At 59.5% G+C, this 22,494-nt stretch overlaps 2 protein-coding genes and 1 long non-coding RNA gene across 3 annotated transcripts; 1 reads left to right on the top strand and 2 right to left on the bottom strand.

Moving 5' to 3' along the window:
- Positions 1-402: 402 nt before the first annotated feature.
- LOC128950232 (uncharacterized) lies at positions 403-1,389 on the top strand. The gene is made up of 3 exons (XR_008484331.1): positions 403-474; positions 1,021-1,102; positions 1,255-1,389. It is a non-coding gene; the product is annotated as an uncharacterized LOC128950232 (long non-coding RNA).
- Positions 1,390-1,714: 325 nt separating this feature from the next.
- On the bottom strand, positions 1,715-6,314 carry QPCTL (glutaminyl-peptide cyclotransferase like). The gene is given in 8 exon segments (XM_054295110.1): positions 1,715-1,864; positions 2,471-2,581; positions 2,898-2,997; positions 3,476-3,625; positions 4,366-4,695; positions 5,369-5,518; positions 6,089-6,244; positions 6,246-6,314. Coding segments are annotated over 8 exon segments (1,212 nt in total). The 3' UTR covers positions 1,715-1,718.
- Positions 6,315-19,284: 12,970 nt separating this feature from the next.
- FBXO46 (F-box protein 46) lies at positions 19,285-21,034 on the bottom strand. Its single transcript, XM_054295114.1, has 2 exons — positions 20,236-21,034; positions 19,285-20,177 (listed from the first exon to the last, which is right to left on the bottom strand). Exons 1-2 carry the CDS (start codon positions 21,029-21,031, stop codon positions 19,285-19,287), a joined length of 1,689 nt encoding a protein of 562 aa, XP_054151089.1. The 5' UTR covers positions 21,032-21,034.
- Positions 21,035-22,494: the final 1,460 nt, after the last annotated feature.

Below are 22,494 nucleotides of genomic sequence, written 5' to 3'. Positions count from 1 at the left end.
TCTCCCCCCGCACGCAGGCGGGCAGTGCCGGGACTCGCCGGGCGGCGCCGCCCCGCACTGCCGCTGCCCTCGGGGCTTCTCGGGGCGGCGCTGCGAGCGCAACGCGGACGACTGCAGCCCGAACCCGTGCGCGCACGGCGGCACGTGCCAGGACGGCGCCAACGCCTTCACGTGCACGTGCACGCTCGGCTTCGCGGGCCCGCGCTGCCGCCGCCGCGCCGGCGCGTGCGCGCCCAACCCGTGCGCGCACGGCGGCACGTGCTTCACGCACTTCTCGGGGCCCGTGTGCGCCTGCGCGCCGGGGTTCATGGGCGCGCGCTGCGAGGAGCGCGCGGGGCCGCCCCCGGGCGCAGGCACAGGGGCGGGGGCGGGGCGGCCCCGGGGCGCGGCCCCGCTGGCGCTGTGCGCGCTCCCGCTGCTGCTGCTCGCGCCCGGCGTGGGGCTGGCCGTGGCCAGGAGGCGCAGAGGCGGCAGGTGAGGGTTTGGGGCGCTTTGGGGCGGTTTTGGGGGTTTTCGGGGGTTTTGGGGCGGTTTGGGGCAGTTTGGGGTTCATTGTTTAGGGGCAGTTTGGGGGATTTTGGAGCAGTTTATGGTTCAGAGTTCAGAGCAGTTTTGGGACAATTTGGAAGATTTTGGGGCAGTTTGGGAGGTTTTGGAGCAGTTTGGGAGGTTTTAAGAGGTTTTGGGGCAGTTTTAGGAGTTTTCAGGGGGTTTTGTTGCAGTTTGGGGTTCAGGGTTCGATGGGGCTTTTGGGGAAATTTGGAAGGTTTTGGGACAGTTTTGGGGGGTTTTGGGGCAGTTTAGGAGGTTTTAAGGGGTTTTGGGGGCAGTTTGGGGGATTTCAAGGCGTTTTGGGGGGTCCCAGCAGGTTCCAGGTGGGGATTTGGGGGTTCCTGGGGGGTCCCAGGTTCCATTTGGGGAATTTTGGAGGTCCCAGGTTCCATTTGGGGAATTTTTGGGGGGTCCCAGGTTCCGTTTGGAGGTTCCTGGGGGGGTCTCACGGCGATTTTTGGCCCCCAGGACCCCCAAGGACACGGGGGGGACCCCCAGGCTGAGCCCCCCCGGGCCGGAGCGGCGCCCGCAGAGACCCTCGGCCACCAGGGTGAGACCCCCAAAATCCCCCCAAAAACCCCAAAATCCCACCGGGACCCCCAAAATCCCCCCCAAAACCCCAAATTCCCCCCCAAAACTCCCAAAATCCCCCCGAGACCCCCAGACCCCCCCTTTAACCCCTCATTTCACCCCCCCACCCAGGTGTGACGTCAGCTGCGCACCCAAATCCGGGCAATAAAAGGGAAATTTTGGTGGTTTTGGAATTTTTTTTTGTGTGTTTATTTGGGGTTTTGGGGGGTTTTATGGGGTATTGGGGATTTATTTGGGGGTTTTGGGGTTTTTTTTTATTTTTGGGGGTTTTGAGGTTTTTTCATTGCTTTTCTGGGGTATTTTTTGTTGGTTTTTTTGGGATTTTTAAAATTTTTTTGCTGTTTTTTGGGGGGGGTTTTGGACTTTTTTGATTTTTTTGCTTTTTTGGGGTTTTTTTGGGAGTCAGAGCTGCAGGAACTCAGGCACGAAGAGCAGCAGGACCTTGGCCGGGTCCCGGGGGGTTTTTGTGATTTTTTTGTGATTTTTTTTTTGCTTTTTTTTCCCCCTTTTTTTGTATTTTTGTAATTTTTTTTAATTTTTGGATTTTTTGGGGTGAATTTTTTGATTTTTGGGTGTCAGAGCTGCAGGAACTCAGCCACGAAGAGCAGCAGGACCTTGGCCAGGTCGTGCACGGTCGGGGGGTGCAGATTGTCCTCGGTGTCCCCGAGGGTGTGCCAGACCCGCGGGAACGGCGTCGGGATCACGTGGAGCACCGGGACACCTGGGGACAGCAATGGGGACATTGGGGACATTGGGGACACTGGGGACACTGGGGGGATTGGGGACATTGGGGACACTGGGGACATTGGGGACACTGGGGACACTGGGGGGATTGGGGACATTGGGGACACTGGGGACATTGGGGACAGTGGGGGGATTGGGGACATTGGGGACACTGGGGACATTGGGGACATTGGGGGGATTGGGGACACTGGGGACATTGGGGACAATGGGGACAGTGGGGACAGTGGGGGGATTGGGGACATTGGGGACACTGGGGACATTGGGGACAATGGGGACATGGGGGGACATTGGGGGGATTGGGGACATTGGGGGGACATTGGGGACATTGAGGGCATTGGGGACATTGGGGGGACATTGGGGGGATTGGGGACACTGGGGGGACATTGGGGGGATTGGGGACATTGGGGGACATTTGGGGACACTGGGGACAATGGGGACATTGGGGACACTGGGGGGACATTGGGGGGATTGGGGACACAGAGTGACACCGAGGAGTCCAGGGGACATTGGGGGGACAATGGGGGACACAGGAGGGACATCGGGGGACATTTTGGGGACACTCGGGGACGGCGGGTGACGTCACCTCGGCGCAGGAAGGGCACGTGGTCGTCCTCGACGGGCCCCGGGGCCGGGCTGAGGCGGAAAAACGGCGGCGGCGGCGACTGCAGGAGCCCGAGGTGGCGGAGACGGCGCTCTGAGGGGACAATGGGGACACTGGGGACACTGCTGGGACAGTGGGGACATATTGGGGACAGTGGGGGGATTGGGGACAGTGGGGACATCGAGAGGACATTGGGGACCATCCCATGTCACTGTCCCCGTCCCACTCCTTCTCCCCACCCCTTCCCGCTGTCCCCACCCTGTCCCCAATCTCCCCAGTGTCCCCAATGTCCCCTCAATGTCCCCAGTGTCCCCATTGTCCCCGATGTCCCCAATCTCCCCATTGTCTCCAATGTCCCCCCAATCTCCCCATTGTCCCCAATGTCCCCGTTGTCCCCATGTCCCCTCACCGATGCCGTGCAGCCGCAGGAACCAGTGGTGGCTCTGGGGGAAGTGGCTGTGGATGGCGGGGCCGGGGGCGCCCAGCAGGTCCAGCAGCACCAGCAGGCTCTGGGGACACACAGGGGACATCATGGGGACACCGTGGGGACACACAGGGACACAGAGACACACAGGGGACAGGGACAGACACAGGGACATGGGGACACACAGGGACACGGGGACGCAGCGGGGCCGGGGGCGCCCAGCAGGTCCAGCAGCACCAGCAGCTCTGGGGACACAGGGGTGACACTGTGGGGACACTGGGGACACTGAGCACACCATGGGGACACCACAGTGACAGGGACAGGTGGACAGAGAAGAGACATGGGGACACAGAGGGGACAGGAAGGACACAGGGACAGACACAGGGACACACAGGGGACAATTTGGGGACATTGGGGACACCGTGGGGTCAGGGACACAAGCACAGGGACAGTGTCCCCAAGTGTGTCCCAGGTCTGTCCCTGTCCCCAGGTGTGTCACTGACCATGGCCGTGACCTCTGACCCCAGGTGTGTCCCTGGTGTGTCCCCAGGTGTGTCACTGACCATGGCGGTGACCTCTGACCCCGCGGGGTGTCCCCTCCTGGCCATTTTCCCCGCCAGGTGTCGCGCCCCGTACAGGGAGTCGCTCTCGCTCCAGGTGTCGAACGCCTCCTCCCCGTCCAGGAACAGCAGCTGCAGCGTCACAGGGGGGTCCTGCGGGGACACCTGCGTTACACACCTGGGCACACCTGCGTTACACACCTGGGCACACCTGCGTTACACACCTGGGCACACCTGGGTTACACACCTGAGCACACCTGCGTTACACACCTGAGCACACCTGGATTACACACCTGGGCACACCTGCGTTACACACCTGGGGACACCTGGGACACACCTGAGCACACCTGGGTTACACACCTGAGCACACCTGGGTTACACACCTGGGCACACCTGGGACACACCTGAGCACACCTGCTTTACACACCTGAGCACACCTGGGTTACACACCTGGGCACACCTGCGTTACACACCTGGGGACACCTGGACCACACCTGGGGCACCTGTCCTGTCGCCAGGTGTCCCCCAAGTGTCCCCAGGTATCCTGAGGTGACCCCCGGGTGTCCCCAGGTGATCCCCAGGTGTCCTGAGGTGTGTCCAGGTGACCCCCAGGTAACTCCCACCCATTCCCAGGTGACCCCCAGCTGTCCCCAGGTGTCCCCATGTGAGCCCCAGGTATCCCAAGGTGACTCCCAGGCGTCCTGAATTCACCCCCACCCATCCCCACCCATCCCCAGGTGTGCTCACCTGTCCCAGGTGTGCTCACCTGCTCTGCCCTGGCGCTCAGGTGTCCGTCCAGCACCGACGCCAGCTCCAGCAGGAACGCGCAGACCCACACCTGTCCCACCTGTCCCTGTCCCCAAGTGTCCCCAGGTGTCCCCAGGTGTGCTCACCTGCTCTGCCCTGGCGCTCAGGTGTGCGTCCAGCGCTGACGCCAGCTCCAGCAGGAGCGCGCAGGGCACGGCGGCGTCGGTGGCGCCCACGAACGGCTCAGGTGAGCGATGCCCAGGTGAGTGCCCAGGTGAGCCATGCCCAGGTGCGTCCCCAGGTGAGAGCACCTTGGTGTCGTAGTGGCAGGCCAGCGCCAGGCGCCGCGCACCTGCGGGCGCCGCCGTGGCCACCACGCTGCTGAAGGTCACCTGCCCGCGGGGCGTGGCCGCCACAAAGGTGTCCAGCTCCAGGTGCCAGCGGGCGCGCAGGGAGCGCAGGTGCGACAGGATGTGCTGGGGGGACACAGGTGGGACAGGTGAGGGCACAGGTGGGACAGGATGTGCTGGGGGGACACAGGTGGGACAGGTGAGGGCACAGGTGGGACAGGATGTGCTGGGGACAGATGAGACAGGTGAGGGACAGGTGAGAGGCAGGTGGGGACAGGTATAGGAGATTTGGGGTCAGGTGGCACAGGTGGGCACAGGTGTCCAGCTCCAGGTGCCAGCGGGTGCGCAGGGAGCGCAGGTGCGACAAGAGTGCTGGGGACAGGTGAGGGCACAAGTGGGACAGGATGTGGTGGGGACAGGTGAGGGCACAGGTGGCTTAGGTGGCACAGGTGAGGGACAGGTGGGAGGATTTTGGGGAGGTTTAGGGAGGGATTTAGGGGAAATTTGGGTCTTTTTGGGGGTCCCAGGTGTATTTTAGGGGTCCCAGGTGTATATTGGGGTGGTTTTTGGGGGTCCCGGGATGGTTTTTGGGGTCTTTTTGGGGGTCCCAGGTGTATTTTAGGGGTCCCAGGTGTATACTGGGGTGGTTTTTGGGGGTCTCGGGATGGTTTTCGGGGGGTTTTTGGGGGTCCCAGTGTATTTTGGGGGTCCCAGGTGTATATTGGGGTGGTTTTTGGGGGTCCCGGGATGGTTTTCGGGGGGTTTTGGGGGTCTCAGGTGTGTATTTCGGGGGTCTCACCTGTCGGGCGGCGCGGCTGCCGGGCCCCCCAGGGACCCTCTCGTGCAGGAGGGGTCTCAGGAGGGACCCCCAGAGCCGGGCGGGGTCCAGCCGGGCCAGGAGGGTCCTGAGGGCGCGGTCCGGGGGATCCTGGGGGGATTTTGGGGGGTCCTGGGGGGATTTGGGGGGTCCTGGGGTGTCCCAGAGGGATTTTGGGGGGATTTGGGGGGTCCCAGAGGGGTTTGGGGGGTCCCGGAGTGATTTGGGGGGATCCCAAAGGGTTCCAAAGGGTCCTGGGGGGATTTTGGGGGGTCCTGGGGGGGATTTGGGGGGGGTCCCAGATGGGTCTCGGGGGTCCCGGAGTGATTTGGGGGGGTCCCAGAGCAGTTTTGGGGATCCCGGAGCAGTTTGGGGGGTCCCTGAGTGATTTTTGGGGGTCCCAGAGAGGTTTTGGAGGTCCCGAAGAGTTCGGGGGCGTTCTGAGGGGGTCCCGGAGTGGATTTGGGGGTCCCGAAGAGTTTGGGGGGCGTCTCCCGTTAACCCCCCCGTTATCCCCGGTCCCCTCCCCATTATCCCCCCATTAACCCCCCCATTATCCCCCCCGTTATCGCCCCGTTATCCCCCCCGTTACCCCCCCCGTTATAGCCCCCGTTATCCCCCCGTTATCGCCCCCGTTACCCCCGTTATCGTCCCCGTTATCCCCCCCGTTATCTCCCCGTTATCGCCCCCGTTACCCCCCGCTCCGCTCCCTCCGCGCTCCCCGCCGGGCCAGCACACGAGGATCACGGCGGCGGCCGCCAGCACCGCCAGCAGCACCGGCAGCGGCCGCGCCGGGCGCGGGGGCCGCGGGAGGAGCCCCCAGACCCAGCCCGGGCCCGGTTCCGGTACCGGCGGCGCGCACCGGGGCCGGGCCGGGACTCGAACCCGCGGCTCGAGGACGGCGCGGCCCGGCCGGGAGATGGCGCATGGCGGGGGCGGGGCCTCGGAGCGAGGGGGGGGCGGGGCCTCAAGGGGCCAATGGGGGAGGAGGAGCGGGGATTAAAAGGGGAGGGGCGGCGCAGGGCGAAGAAGAGAGCGCGGATTGGGGGGGCGGGGATTGGAGGGGAGGGGGGCGGGGATTGGGGAGGCCGCGCCCGTGTGGGGCGGAAAGGGACGGACAGACGGACACGGGAGGGGACACGGGGGGACGTGGGGAAACACGGGAGGGACAGAGGGACATGGGAGGGGGACAGAGGGACATGGGGGGACATGGGAGGGGACAGAGGGACACGGGAGTGACGGGGGACACGGGGAGGGGACAGAGGGACACGGTGGGGGGGGACATGGGAGGGACAAAGGAACATGGGAGGGACAGAGGGACATGGGAGGGACAGAGGGACAAGGGAGGGACATGGAGGGACAGAGGGATATGGGACGGACAGACGGACACGGGGGGAACTTCCCAGCCGGCCAGGCGGCTCATTTCCTTCGCCGTCAATCACCACAAACCACGCCCCCAACCCCGAGTTCTGCCCACCCCCGTCGCGCGTCTCGATTTGCATAAACCACGCCCACTCATCGCTCCCCTCACTCCTCCCGCCCGCCAGGGGGCGCCCCGCGCTGCTGACGGCGGCGCTCCCCGTCACGTGACGCGGCGCGGGGGTCACGCGGGACGGCGGCGGCGCCGTCATGGCGGCCATGGCGGCGGAGAAGGAAGCGGAGGCGCAGCGGTTGCTGAGCGAGGCCGAGCGGAAGGTCCGGGGGGCTCAGTCCTTCCTCGGGGTCCTCTTTGGGTGCGTCCGGTACCGGGGAGGGGGAACGGGGCGGGCGGCGGAGCCGGGGAGGCCTTGGGAGGCCTGAGGGGAACGGGGTGAAGGGGAGACGGGGAGGCCTGAGGGGGGAAAAGGGCGGGAAAATGAGGGGGGGGGAAAGGCGGGAATTGGGGGAGTCGTGAGGGGAATGGGGGGGGGAGGGGAATTGGGGGAAAATTGGGGAAATTGTGAGGGGAAAGTGGGGTGGGGGAGGTGAACTGGGGGGTCCTGAGGGAAATTGGGGGAATGATGAGGGGAATTGGGGGGTCCTGAGGGGAAATTTGGGGATTTTCTTGTGGGGGGGCACCCAAAATTGCCCCAATTCCCCTTCTCTCACCCCGGTTCCTTCCCCACCCCCCAGAATTCCCAAAGTAATTCCCGTTTTTCCCGCAAAAACTCCATTTTTCCTGGAATAATTCAATTTTTTCCCTAGAATTCCCAGGAAAACTAATTTTTTTTCCCAGAATAATTCAATCTTTTTCCTGTTTCCCAGGGGTTCCTCGTGGCTTTTTCATATTTTTTCCATATTTATTGCCAATTTTCTAGTACCAGCTCAAATGCAGCTCCAGAGCAAACCCCAACCCCATCACTGACCCCATTAATCTCCATTAATTATTAATTAATTCCTCATATTTATTTGATGTTTTTCTGGCTTTATTCCATATTTTTTCCATGGTTTTTCCTTGTTTTCCAGAGACAGCTCAGCTGGACCAACCCCATTATTGACCCCATTTAATTCCCCATTAACTTCCATTAATTCTCCATTAATCCCCATTAATTCCCCACTTAATTCTCCATTAATTATTAATAATTGCAGCTGTTAGTTTCATATTTATTCCATATTTTTCCAGGGTTTTTTTCCTGTTTTCCTGAGGCAGCTCAGCTGCACCAGCCCCATCATTAACCCCATTAATTCCCATTAATCCCCCATTAATTCCCACTAATTATTAATAATTCCAGGTGTTAATTCCATATTTATTCCATGTTTTACCATATTTGTTCCGTATTTTTTCCAGTTTTTCCCTGTTTTACAGAGGCAGCTCAGCTGCACCAACCCTATTAATTCCCCATTATTAACCCCATTAATTCCCCATTAATTCCCATTAATTCCCCATTATTAACTCCCTTAATCCCCAATTAATTCCCCATTACTTCCCAGTTAATTTCTCATTAATCCCCTTAATTATTAATAATTCCAGGTGTTAATTCCATACTTATTCCATATTTTTTCCAGGTTTTTTCCCTGTTATCTAGAGGCAGCTCAGCTGCACCAACCCCATTATTGACCCCATTAATTCCCTTTTAATTCCCTTTAATTCCCCATTAATTCCCATTAATTTTCCAGGAATATTCCCGTTTTTATTCCCATTTTTATTCTCATTTATTCCATTATAATATTTCCATTTTTCCCTGGAAAATTCCCATTTTTCTTTGGATATTCCATTTTTCCATTTTTTCCTATTTTTCCTTGAATATTCCCATTTTCATTCCCATTTTCATTCTCCTTTTCCCAGGAATATTTTGATTTTTATTCCCATTTTGATGCCCATTTTCCCTGGAATATTCTTATTTATTCCATGTGTTTTCCATTTTCCCTGGAATATTCCCATTTTTCCATGGAATATTCCCATTTTTCCATTTTCATTCCCATTTTCTCAGGAATATTCCCATTTTTATTCCCATTTTCCCCCCTTGTTTATTCCCGTTTTTCCCTGGAATAGTCCCAAATTTTATTCCCATTTTTTCCAGGAATTTTCCCATTTTAATTGTCATTTCCCCCTGGAATATCCCCATTTTTGCATGTTTTTTCCTGTTTTCCCCTTAAGAATTCCTATTTTCATTCCCATTTTTTCCTGGAATATTTCCATTTTTATTCCCATTTTTCCGTGTTTTTTCCCATTTTTGCCAGGAATATTCCCACTTTTATTCCTATTTTTCTTGGAATATTCCCCTTTTTATTCTCATTTTCCCATGGAATATCCTCATTTTTCATATTTTTTCCTATTTTTCCCTTAAGAATTCCCATTTTTATTCCATTTTTTCCCAGGAACATTCTCATTTTTCTCTTAAATATTCCCAAATCTCCTGGGAAATTTCAGTTTTTCCTTAAATATTAGCATTTTTCCATGGAACATTACCTATTTTTTCCCCTGGAATATTCCCATTATTTCCATGGAATACTCTCATTTTCTTCCCATTTTTCCAATGTTTATTCCCATTTCTCCATGGAATATCCCCATTATTCCATTTTTATTCCCATTTCTCAATGGAATATCCCCATTATTCCATTTTTATTCCCATTTTCCCATGGAATATCCCCATTATTTCCATGTTTTTTCCCATTTTCCATGGAATATTCCCATTTTTTCCCCATTTTCCCCCAGGGCCGTTTCACCATCGCAACCATCGCCGAGATCTACGAGAGCGACCTGCTGGACATTGAGAGGGTGAAAAACACAGAAAAATCCTCCAAAAAACCCCTGGGAAAATAATGGAAAAATCCATGGGAAAATCGCAGAAAATAAAATCCTGGAAAAATCACAGAAAATCCTGGAAAAAATCACAGAAAAAAACCCTAAAATGTGGGAAAATATGAAAAAAACCCTGGGAAAAATCCTTGGGAAAATAATGGAAAAGTCCTGGAAAAATCCCTGAGCAAAATCCTGGAAAAATCCCAGATAAAATTCTGGAAAAATCCTAGAAAAATCTCAGAAAATCCTGAAATATTCCGGGAAAAAACACCAGGAGAATAAAGGAAAATTCCTGGGAAAACCCCCCCCAATAAAATCCTGGATAAAATTCCACAAACATCCTGGAAAACGTCTTAAAAAATAAAAATAAAATCCTGGGAAAAATAAAAAAACCTTGGGAAAATCCCTGGAAAAATTCCCAGGAAAATCCCAGAAAAATAATGGGAAAATCCTGGGAAAAAATCCCAGACAAATGAAATAAAACCCTGAAAAAATCATCTAAAAATCCCCAGGAAAATCCTGGAAAAACCCCAAAAAATCCTGGGAAAAAAATCCCAGAAAAATAAGGAAAAAATCGCTGTAAAAGATCTTGGGCAAAACCCCAAAAAATCCTGAAAAATCACAGAAAATCTTGGGAAAAATTCCATAAAAAATCCGGAAAAATCCTGGGAAGGTCCTAAAAAATTCAAGGAAAAATCCCTGGGAAAATCCCCGAAAAAAAATCCCAGATAAAATTCCACAAAAATCCTAGAAAATAATTTAAAAAACCGTTCTCAGCTCTTCCCTCGTGCTGGGGACCCTCAAACAGCACCACAAGCACCGGCCTGAGCTGCTCCAGTGGCACCAAATCATATCAAATCAAATGCTTGAAAAAATAGAAAACTTAAAAATAAAAATAAAATTAAAAAGAGATTTAAAAAAATACAATTATTTAGGAATAAATAAAAAAACAAAATGAAACCCGGAAAGTGCAGTGCCGTAAAAGTTCCATTAAGAAAGGGGCCGTAAAGCGCGACTGTCGTAAAAGGTGCCGTAAAGCGCGACTGTCGCAAATACTGCCGTAAAGCGCGACTGTCGTAAAAGGGGCCGTAAAGCGCGACTGTCGCAAATACTGCCGTAAATGAAGACTGTCGTAAAAGGGGCCGTAAAGCGCGACTGTCGCAAATACTGCCGTAAATGACGACTGTCGTAAAAGGGGCCGTAAAGCGCGATTGTCGTAAAAGGTGCCGTAAAGCGCGACTGTCGTAAAAGGGGCCGTAAAGCGCGACTGTCGCAAAACGGGCCGTAAAGCGCGACTGTCGTAAAAGGTGCCGTAAAGCGCGACTGTCGTAAAAGGGGCCGTAAAGCGCGACTGTCGCAAAACGGGCCGTAAAGCGCGACTGTCGTAAAAGGTGCCGTAAAGCGCGACTGTCGTAAAAGGGGCCGTAAAGCGCGACTGTCGCAAATACTGCCGTAAATGAAGACTGTCGTAAAAGGGGCCGTAAAGCGCGACTGTCGCAAATACTGCCGTAAATGACGACTGTCGTAAAAGGGGCCGTAAAGCGCGATTGTCGTAAAAGGTGCCGTAAAGCGCGACTGTCGTAAAAGGGGCCGTAAAGCGCGACTGTCGCAAAACGGGCCGTAAAGCGCGACTGTCGTAAAAGGTGCCGTAAAGCGCGACTGTCGTAAAAGGGGCCGTAAAGCGCGACTGTCGCAAATACTGCCGTAAATGACGACTGTCGTAAAAGGTGCCGTAAAGCGCGACTGTCGTAAAAGGGGCCGTAAAGCGCGACTGTCGCAAAACGGGCCGTAAAGCGCGACTGTCGCAAAACGGGCCGTAAAGCGCGACTGTCGTAAAAGGGGCCGTAAAGCGCGACTGTCGCAAATACTGCCGTAAATGACGACTGTCGTAAAAGGGGCCGTAAAGCGCGACTGTCGTAAAAGGGGCCGTAAAGCGCGACTGTCGCAAATACTGCCGTAAAGCGCGACTGTCGTAAAAGGGGCCGTAAAGCGCGACTGTCGCAAATACTGCCGTAAATGACGACTGTCGTAAAAGGGGCCGTAAAGCGCGACTGTCGCAAATACTGCCGTAAATAGCGACTGTCGTAAAAGGGGCCGTAAAGCGCGACTGTCGTAAAAGGGGCCGTAAAGCGCGACTGTCGCAAATACTGCCGTAAATGACGACTGTCGTAAAAGGGGCCGTAAAGCGCGACTGTCGTAAAAGGGGCCGTAAAGCGCGACTGTCGCAAATACTGCCGTAAAGCGCGACTGTCGTAAAAGGGGCCGTAAAGCGCGACTGTCGCAAATACTGCCGTAAATGACGACTGTCGTAAAAGGGGCCGTAAAGCGCGACTGTCGCAAATACTGCCGTAAAGCGCGACTGTCGTAAATACTGCCGTAAATGACGACTGTCGTAAAAGGGGCCGTAAAGCGCGACTGTCGTAAAAGGGGCCGTAAAGCGCGACTGTCGCAAATACTGCCGTAAATGACGACTGTCGTACAAGGGGCCGTAAAGCGCGACTGTCGCAAATACTGCCGTAAATGACGACTGTCGTAAAAGGGGCCGTAAAGCGCGACTGTCGTAAAAGGGGCCGTAAAGCGCGACTGTCGCAAATACTGCCGTAAAGCGCGACTGTCGTAAAAGGGGCCGTAAAGCGCGACTGTCGCAAATACTGCCGTAAATGACGACTGTCGTAAAAGGGGCCGTAAAGCGCGACTGTCGCAAATACTGCCGTAAAGCGCGACTGTCGTAAAAGGGGCCGTAAAGCGCGACTGTCGTAAAAGGGGCCGTAAAGCGCGACTGTCGCAAATACTGCCGTAAATGACGACTGTCGTAAAAGGGGCCGTAAAGCGCGACTGTCGCAAATACTGCCGTAAATGACGACTGTCGTAAAAGGGGCCGTAAAGCGCGACTGTCGTAAAAGGGGCCGTAAAGCGCGACTGTCGTAAAAGGGGCCGTAAAGCGCGACTGTCGCAAATACTGCCGTAAATGACGACTGTCGTAAAAGGGGCCGTAAAGCGCGATTGTCGTAAAAGGTGCCGTAAAGCGCGACTGTCGTAAAAGGGGCCGTAAAGCGCGACTGTCGCAAAACGGGCCGTAAAGCGCGACTGTCGTAAAAGGGGCCGTAAAGCGCGACTGTCGCAAATACTGCCGTAAAGCGCGACTGTCGTAAATACTGCCGTAAATGACGACTGTCGTAAAAGGGGCCGTAAAGCGCGACTGTCGTAAAAGGGGCCGTAAAGCGCGACTGTCGCAAATACTGCCGTAAATGACGACTGTCGTACAAGGGGCCGTAAAGCGCGACTGTCGCAAATACTGCCGTAAATGACGACTGTCGTAAAAGGGGCCGTAAAGCGCGACTGTCGTAAAAGGGCCGTAAAGCGCGACTGTCGCAAATACTGCCGTAAAGCGCGACTGTCGTAAAAGGGGCCGTAAAGCGCGACTGTCGCAAATACTGCCGTAAATGACGACTGTCGTAAAAGGGGCCGTAAAGCGCGACTGTCGCAAATACTGCCGTAAAGCGCGACTGTCGTAAAAGGGGCCGTAAAGCGCGACTGTCGTAAAAGGGGCCGTAAAGCGCGACTGTCGCAAATAACTGCCGTAAATGACGACTGTCGTAAAAGGGGCCGTAAAGCGCGACTGTCGCAAATACTGCCGTAAATAGCGACTGTCGTAAAAGGGGCCGTAAAGCGCGACTGTCGTAAAAGGGGCCGTAAAGCGCGACTGTCGCAAATACTGCCGTAAATGACGACTGTCGTAAAAGGGGCCGTAAAGCGCGACTGTCGTAAAAGGGGCCGTAAAGCGCGACTGTCGCAAATACTGCCGTAAATGACGACTGTCGTACAAGGGGCCGTAAAGCGCGACTGTCGCAAATACTGCCGTAAATGACGACTGTCGTAAAAGGGGCCGTAAAGCGCGACTGTCGTAAAAGGGGCCGTAAAGCGCGACTGTCGCAAATACTGCCGTAAAGCGCGACTGTCGTAAAAGGGGCCGTAAAGCGCGGACTGTCGCAAATACTGCCGTAAATGACGACTGTCGTAAAAGGGGCCGTAAAGCGCGACTGTCGCAAATACTGCCGTAAAGCGCGACTGTCGTAAAAGGGGCCGTAAAGCGCGACTGTCGTAAAAGGGGCCGTAAAGCGCGACTGTCGCAAATACTGCCGTAAATGACGACTGTCGTAAAAGGGGCCGTAAAGCGCGACTGTCGCAAATACTGCCGTAAATGACGACTGTCGTAAAAGGGGCCGTAAAGCGCGACTGTCGTAAAAGGGCCGTAAAGCGCGACTGTCGTAAAAGGGGCCGTAAAGCGCGACTGTCGCAAATTACTGCCGTAAATGACGACTGTCGTAAAAGGGGCCGTAAAGCGCGATTGTCGTAAAAGGTGCCGTAAAGCGCGACTGTCGTAAAAGGGGCCGTAAAGCGCGACTGTCGCAAAACGGGCCGTAAAGCGCGACTGTCGTAAAAGGGGCCGTAAAGCGCGACTGTCGCAAATACTGCCGTAAAGCGCGACTGTCGTAAATACTGCCGTAAATGACGACTGTCGTAAAAGGGGCCGTAAAGCGCGACTGTCGTAAAAGGGGCCGTAAAGCGCGACTGTCGCAAATACTGCCGTAAATGACGACTGTCGTACAAGGGGCCGTAAAGCGCGACTGTCGCAAATACTGCCGTAAATGACGACTGTCGTAAAAGGGGCCGTAAAGCGCGACTGTCGTAAAAGGGGCCGTAAAGCGCGACTGTCGCAAATACTGCCGTAAAGCGCGACTGTCGTAAAAGGGGCCGTAAAGCGCGACTGTCGCAAATACTGCCGTAAATGACGACTGTCGTAAAGAGGGGCCGTAAAGCGCGACTGTCGCAAATACTGCCGTAAAGCGCGACTGTCGTAAAAGGGGCCGTAAAGCGCGACTGTCGTAAAAGGGGGCCGTAAAGCGCGACTGTCGCAAATACTGCCGTAAATGACGACTGTCGTAAAAGGGGCCGTAAAGCGCGACTGTCGTAAAAGGGGGCCGTAAAGCGCGACTGTCGCAAATACTGCCGTAAAGCGCGACTGTCGCAAATACTGCCGTAAAGCGCGACTGTCGTAAAAGGGGCCGTAAAGCGCGACTGTCGCAAATACTGCCGTAAATGACGACTGTCGTAAAAGGGGCCGTAAAGCGCGACTGTCGTAAAAGGGGCCGTAAAGCGCGACTGTCGCAAATACTGCCGTAAAGCGCGACTGTCGTAAAAGGGGCCGTAAAGCGCGACTGTCGCAAATACTGCCGTAAATGACGACTGTCGTAAGAGGGGCCGTAAAGCGCGACTGTCGTAAAAGGGGCCGTAAAGCGCGACTGTCGCAAATACTGCCGTAAATGACGACTGTCGTAAAAGGGGCCGTAAAGCGCGACTGTCGTAAAAGGGGCCGTAAAGCGCGACTGTCGCAAATACTGCCGTAAATGACGACTGTCGTAAAAGGGGCCGTAAAGCGCGACTGTCGTAAAAGGGGCCGTAAAGCGCGATTGTCGCAAATACTGCCGTAAATGGCGACTGTCGTAAAAGGGCCGTAAAGCGCGATTGTCGCAAATACTGCCGTAAATGGCGACTGTCGTAAAAGGGGCCGTAAATGGCGACTGTCGTAAAAGGGGCCCGTAAAGCGCGACTGTCGCAAATACTGCCGTAAATGACGACTGTCGTAAAAGGGGCCGTAAATGGCGACTGTCGTAAAAGGGGCCGTAAAGCGCGACTGTCGTAAAAACGGCTGTAAAGCACGACTGTTGCTAAAGGGGCTACAGCCTGGGGAATTCTGGGGGGTCCCAGAGCAGTTTGGCGGGTCCCGGGGCGATTTGGGAGGGTCTGAAAGGGGTCTGGGGGGATTTTGGGGGTTCAGGGGCGGTTTTGGGTGGTCGTGGAGAGGTCCCAAAGCAGTTTTGGGGGGTCCCAGAGTGGTTTTTGAGGGTTCCAGAGGGGTTTTGGGGAGTCGTGGAGGGGGTGGATGGGGAGTTTGAAGGGTCTTACAGGGGTCTGGGGGGTCCTGGGGCATTTTGGGGGGTCCCGGAGGTGTTTTGGGTGGTCCCAGAGGGGTTATGGGGGGGTCCCAAAGCAGTTTTGGGGGGTCCCAGAGTGGTTTCAGAGGGTCCCAGAGAGATTTTTGGGGGTCCCAAAGGGGTCTGGGGGGTCCTGGGGGCATTTTGGGGGGTCCTGGAGGGGTTATGGGGGTCCTGGGGGGAATTTGGGGGATCCCAAAGGGGTCTGGGGGATTTGGGAGGGTCCCAAAGGGGTCTGGGGGGGGGGCCAGCTGGGCCAGAATGGTCCGGAGGGTGCGGTCCGAGGGGGGGTCTGGGGGCCCCGGGGGATTTTGGGGTGTCCTGGCTGAATTTGTGGGGTCGCAAAGGGGTCCTGGGGGTCTTGGGGGGCATTTTGGGGGGTCCTAAAGGGGTTTTGGGGGTTCGTAGAGGGGATTTTGGGGAGTTTGGGGGGTCCTGGGGGGATTTTAGGGGGTGCCAAAGGGGTTTTGGGTGGTCCCAGAGGGGTTATGGGGGTGTCCCAAAGCAGTTTTGGGGGGTCCCGGAGTGGATTTAGAGGGTTCCAGACGGGTTTTGGGGGGTCCTGGAGGGGGGGGGTTAGGGAGTCTGGGGGGGTCTGGGCGGATTTTGGGGGTCCCAAAGCAGTTTTGGGGGGTCCCAGAGTGGATTTAGAGGGTTCCAGACGGGTTTTGGGGGGTCCTGGGGGGATTTTGGGGGGTGCTGGGGAGATTTGGGTGGTTCCGGGTGGGTTTTGGGGGGTCCAGCTGGGGCAGGAGGGTCCGGAAGAGGCGCTCCGAGGGGTCCCAGAGGGGCTTTGGGGGGTCCTGGGGGATTTGGGGGGGTCCCAGAGGCGTTCTGGGGGGTCCCAAAGGGGGTCTGGGGATACTGGGGGGATTTTGGGGGGTCCCTGGTGGGTTTTGGGGGATCCCGGAGGGGTTATGGGGGGGGTCCCAGAGCAGTTTTGGGGGGTCCTGGTGGGATTTTGGGGGGGCCTGAGGGGTCCCGGGAGGCTTTTGAGGGGGGTCCTGGGGGGATTTTGGGTGGTCCCAGAATGGTTTTGGGGGGTCCTGGAGCATTTTTGGGGGTCTCAGAGGGTCCTGGGGGGGGGGGTCCCAGGCAGGATCTGGGGATGTTGGAGTGGTTTTTGGGGGTCCCAAAGTGGATTTGGGGGGGTCCGGAAGGGATTTTGGGGGTCTCCTCGGGTTTGGGGGGGTTTTGGGGGGGTCCTGGAATGGTTTTTGGGGGTCCTGGAGTGGTTTTGGGGGTCCCGAATGGGTTGGGGGGTGTCCTGTTAACCCCCCCCGTTACCTCCCCCAGGTATCCCCCCCTTACCCCCAATTGCTCGTCCCGTTATCTCCCCGTTAATCCCTCCAGGCCCCCCCCCCCTTATCTCCCTGTTATCCCCCCCATTAACCCCCCCGGTACCCCCCGGTAACCCCCCCATGATCTCCCCTATTAACCCCCGCGTTATCCCCGGTAAACCCCCCTTATCCCCCCCATTAATCCCCCCGTTATCCCCGTTGTTATCCCCATTACCCCCCGTTAACCCCCTCATTAACCCCCGTTATCCCCCCCGTTATCCCCCCTATTAACCCCTTCGTTATCCCCCCCCATTATCCTCCCGTTGCTCCCCCGTTATCCTCCTCATTGACCCCCATTATCCCCCCCGTTATCCCCCCCATTAACCCCCCCCGTTATCCCCCGATTGCCCCATTAACCCCCTCGTTACCCTCCCCGTTAACCACCCTGTTAACCCCATTATCCCCTCCATTAACCCCCCGTTATCTCCCCTCATTAACCCCCCTTAACCCCCCCGTTATCCCCCTCATTAACCCCCCCGTTTTCCCCCCATTATCCCCAGTAACCCCCCCTTAACTCCCCCATTAACCCCCCCGTTGTCCCTCCGTTACCTCCCCTCATTAAGCCCCCGTTTCCCTCCCCGTTAATCCCCCCCGGTTATCTCCCCCATTAACCTCCCCGTTGCTCCCCCGTAACCCCCCCATTAACCCCCGGTAACCCCCCCCGATATCCCCCCCGTTATCCCCGGTAACCCTTCCCCCCGCGGGAGGAGCCCCCAGACCCAGCCCGGGCCCGGTTCCGGTACCGGCGGCGCCACCGGGGCCGGGCCGGGACTCGAACCAGCGGCCCGAGGGCGGCGCGGCCCGGCCGGGAGATGGCGCATGGCGGGGGCGGGGCCTCGGAGCGAGGAGGGGGGCGGGGCCTCAAGGGGCCAATGGGGGAGGAGGGGCGGGGATTAAAGGGGGAGGGGCGGCGCGGGGCGACGAAGAGAGCGCGGATTGGGAGGGGGGCGGGGATTGGAGGGGAGGGGGGCGGGGATTGGAGAGGAAGGGGGCGGGGATTGGAGGGGAGGGGGGCGGGGATTGGGGAGGCCGCGCCCGTGTGGGGCGGAAAGGGACGGACAGACGGACACGGGAGGGGACACGGGGAGACGTGGGGAAACACGGGAGGGACAGAGGGACATGGGAGGGGGACAGAGGGACATGGGGGGACAGACGGACATGGAGGGGGACAGAGGGACATGGAAGGGACACGGGAGGGACAGAGGGACATGGAAGGGACACAGGGGGGAACAGACGGACACGGGGAGGGACAGAGGGACAAGGGAGGGACAGAGGGACACGGGGAGGGACAGAGGGACATGGGGAGGGACAGAGGGACATTGCCATGGGCTGTCCCCATTACCCTGTGTGCGGACACCAACCTGGAGGACATTGTCACTGTCCTTGGTGCCACCAGCCCAGCTGGGGACATTGCCATTGGGCTGGGGGACATCATCACAGGCTGTCCCCATTGTCCTCCATGGGGACACCACCCCGGAGGGAATTGTCACCCTCTGAGGGACAGTGTCACCCTCTGTAGTGCCACCAGCCCAGCTGGGGACAGTGCCCTTGGGTTGATCCCACTGTCCTCCAAGGGGACACCAGCCTGGAGGGCATTGTCACCTTCTGAGGGACATTGCCTCTGGTTGTCCCCATTGTCCTCCGTGGGGACATGAACCTTGAGGGGATTGTCACCTCTCTGGTGACATCACCATTGGGTTGATCCCATTGTCCTCCATGGGGACACCGCTCTGGAGGGCATTGTCACCCTCTGTAGTGACACCAGCCCAGCTGCGGACATTTCCATTGGGTTGTCCCTATTGTCCTCTATGGGAACATGACCTTGAACGGGAATCGTCACCTCCCTGGTGACATCGCCATTGGGTTAATCCCACTAAACCCCTGTGGGGACCCCAGCCTGGAGGGGATTGTCACCCTCTGAGGGACATTGTCACCCTCCCCAGTGCCACCAGCCCAGCTGGGGACATCACCACTGGGTTAATCCCATGGGGACACCACCCTGGAGGACACTGTCACCCTCCTTGGTGCCACCACGCCATCTGGTGACACCACCACTGGCTGAACCCATTGTCCTCCATGGAAACCCCACCCTGCAGGGCATTGTCACCTCCCTGGTGACATCGCCATTGGGTTGACCCCATTATCCTCCATGGGGACGCCACCCCGGAGGCCGCTGTCACCCTCCTTGACGCCACCACCACCCCAATCCCACACTTCCACGCTCGACCCTTTCCGTTCCTCTCCGTTTTTTTCCCGTCCGCGTCCGCGGCAGCGCTTCCGTCGCCCCGCGAGCCGTCCGTGCGTCCGTCCGCCGCGTCCGTCCGTCCGTCCGTCCCACCCTCACCTGCCCTCGTCCCTGCGGGCGCCGCCCCCGGCCGGGTGCACCCAGTTGTTGTCGTGCAGGCCGGTGCGGCAGCCCGGCGCCTCGCGGTCGGTGCGGCGGCAGCACATCCAGTATGAGCGGCCGTAGGGCAGGTCGTGGTGGTAGGGCTTGGGGTGCCAGCGGCACAGCGACACGTCCCCGCGCTCGTAGCGCTTCTTGCACTGCTTGCACGGGTCGTCGCGGTAGAGCGGGTCCCGGTTCCAGCGCGAGTCGGCCGCCCGCACGCCGAACGTCTCGATGATGGACTTGAAGTAGTGGCACGAGCACTTGAGGGCGGCCAGCGCCTGCGTGGGCAGGTAGCTGAAGATCTTCACCATCACGTGCTCGGGCAGCAGCAGCATGTACTGCCGCGGCTCCAGCAGGCGCTGGATCTTGAAGCGGATCTCCAGGAAGTCGTGGGACACGTGCCGGTACAGCCGGCACAGCGCCGGGTCGCCGCCGCCGTCCTTGCCCGGCGACGCCGCCGCCGTCGTCGCCGCGGCCGTCGCCGGCTCCTCGGGCAGCAGGAAGAGCTGTCCCGGCGGCGGCGGCTCCTCGGGCAGCCTGACGGTCTCCTCGGTCACCTGCTTGGCGCTGTCCTTGCCGAAGAACACGCACTGGTCCACCACGCCCGTCACCACCACGTCCACGTGGAAGCCGGACGCGCAGTCCCGCGGCGCCGCCGGACCCTCGGTGACGCCGCCGCCACTGCCGCCGCTCTGTTCCGCCGCCGCGGCCGCCTCGTCGGCGCCGTCCTTGTCCCCCTTGGCGGCCAGCAGCAGCCGCGCCGGGCTCACCAGCCGGTACAGGTCGCAGGTGATCTGGTCCTTCTGCCGCTCCGCGCTGGCGGCCGCCGCGGCCTCGCGCCCCGCTCGAGATGCGGAAGGCGATCCTCACCTCGCCCGGCCCTGCCGCGCCGCCCGCGGCACCGGCATTGCCGCCCCCGTCCGTCCCGGCGCCGCCGCCTCCGGCGCCGCCCCGGCACACGCCGTTGGGCCTGACGGCGCCGCCGCGCTCCCGGCGGTGCTGGCTCTGGGATTTCTGGGACTCGAACTGCGCCACGGCGGCCGCCACGCGCCGGCACTCGGGGCCGCCCGGCGCCTCCAGCAGCACCAGCGGGGCCGGCGCGTCGCAGGCGGCGCGGGGCAGGCTCTGCAGGGCCAGCGCCGCGCGCCGCTCCACCAGCGCCACCATCTCCGCCACCGACAGCAGGTCCGCGCCGTCCCCCGCGGCGCCGCCGCCGTCGTCACCCTCGGGCGCGTCCCCGGCCGCCCAGGGCGGGCCCGTGGCGCCTTTGGGCTCGTGGCGGCAGCGCCGGCGCCGCTTGGCCTTGGAGCTGTCGCTGCCCCAGTTGCCCTTGACCTTCATGGTGCTGGCGCGGCCCGCGGTGCCGGCGGGGCCGGCGGCGGTGCCACCGCCGCACTGGTGCGCCACGAAGAACGCCACCTTCTCCTTGGTGTTGCCCGGTTTGATGACGTACCACGTGTCCAGCAGCACCCGCCCGTCCTCGGCGGCGGCGCCGGCGGCGGCGCCAGCGGGGCCGGGCTCGGGGGGCTCCGGGGGGGTGTTCTCGGAGGGGCGGCAGCCCGGGGGGCACCGGGGGGCGCCGGGGGTGGAACCGGCGATGGCGGCGGCGGGGGACGGGCATGGCTTGTTCTGCGAGAAGGTGCCGAAGGGCCGCGGGCACCAGAGCTGCAGCTGCGGGAAGGCGTTGGGGGGCTCCATCCGCGCCGCTGCCGGGGCCAGCACCGCCGCCGGGGCCGCCGGGGCCGCCCGGGCCTGCCGAGAGACCGGGGGTGACTGGGGGGGACACTTGGGGACATTGGGGGGGTGTTTGGGGACATTGGGAGGGCGTTTGGGGACATTGGGGTGATCCTCGGGGACACTGGGGGGTGTTTGGGGACATTGGGGGGCATCTGGGGACATTGTGGGGAGCCTTGGGGACACCCGGGCCTGCGGAGAGATGGTGGGTGACCAGGGCGACACTTGGGGACACTGGGGGAGTGTTTGTGGACTTTGGGGGGGCGTTTGGGGACATTGGGGGTACCTTTGCGGACACTGAGGGGGCATTTGGGGACACTGGGGGGGCATTTGGGGACAGTGAGGGGACCCTCAGGGACATTGGGGGGCATTTGGGGACATTGGAGAGGGTGTTTGGGGACACTGGGAGGAGCCTTAGGGGACACTTGGGGGAGCCTTTGGGGATATTGGGGAACATTTGGGGACATTGGGGGGACCTTTGGGGACACCCGGGCCTGTGGAGAGATGGCGGGTGACCAGGGGGGACCCTGGGGACATTGTGGAGGTGCTTGGGGATACCAGGAAGAGCCTTGGGGACACTTGGGGACACCGAGGGGACCTTTGGGGACACCAAGAGGGCATTTGGGAACACTGGAAGGACCCCTGGGGACACGGAGGGGACCCTCGGGGACATTGAGGGGAGCCTTGGGGACACCAGAGGGACCTTTGGGGACACCAGGAGGGCGCCTGGGGACACCGGGAGGACCCTCAGGGACAACGCGGGGCCGCCCCCCCCACCCCTTTCCCGCGCCGCAAGCCCCGCCCCCCCCCGCGCCGCAAGCCCCGCCCCTCCTCACGTCTCGCCCCTCCCGCGGAGGCCACGCCCCGCCCCGCCGGTTTAACGCCCCGCCCCACTCCCCCTCCCCGGCCAATCAGCGCGCGGCGTTCGGGCCGTGCCCATATATGGACGGCGGCGCGCGCGAGGCGGAGGGGGCGTGGCCTCCAGGAGGGGGCGTGGCCAGGCGGGCCCCCGGTCCCGTGTGGGCCCCGTGGGGGGGTGGGGGGGGAGAACCGGGGGTGGAGAGGGGGAACCGGCGCCGGTGCCCGGCGGGCAGGACGCGGTAACGGGGCCTGGGGGCACCACCGGACACACCCGCCCGCCGGGCGAGCGGCGCCGGTGCTCGGTGTCGCACCGGGATCCCCCCGCCGTGCCCTCCCTTAGGCACCGTGCGCGCTCCCAGCCACCCGTCCGCAGGCCCGGGCCGCTCCCCGGGGCATCCCGCGACCCGTCCCGTTCCGACCAGGCCCCACCCGGTACCGCCGCCCCTCCCCCGCTCACCGGGCCGTGCCGGGCGCGGCCGCTCCGCCTCTCCGGCCGCTTCCGGGGTGCCGCGCCGCGCATGCGCCCGGGGCCCGCCGCGCTGCGCGCCTGCGGGTGCGCGGGGCAT

Source organism: Melozone crissalis, unplaced genomic scaffold, assembly GCF_028551555.1.
Source record: "Melozone crissalis strain CALT ecotype California unplaced genomic scaffold, PUWL_Pcris_2 ptg000519l_1, whole genome shotgun sequence".
In the NCBI taxonomy this organism is placed as follows: domain Eukaryota; kingdom Metazoa; phylum Chordata; class Aves; order Passeriformes; family Passerellidae; genus Melozone; species Melozone crissalis.
Note: the sequence above shows the minus strand (reverse complement) of the source record. Positions and strands in the feature narration are given on the sequence as shown.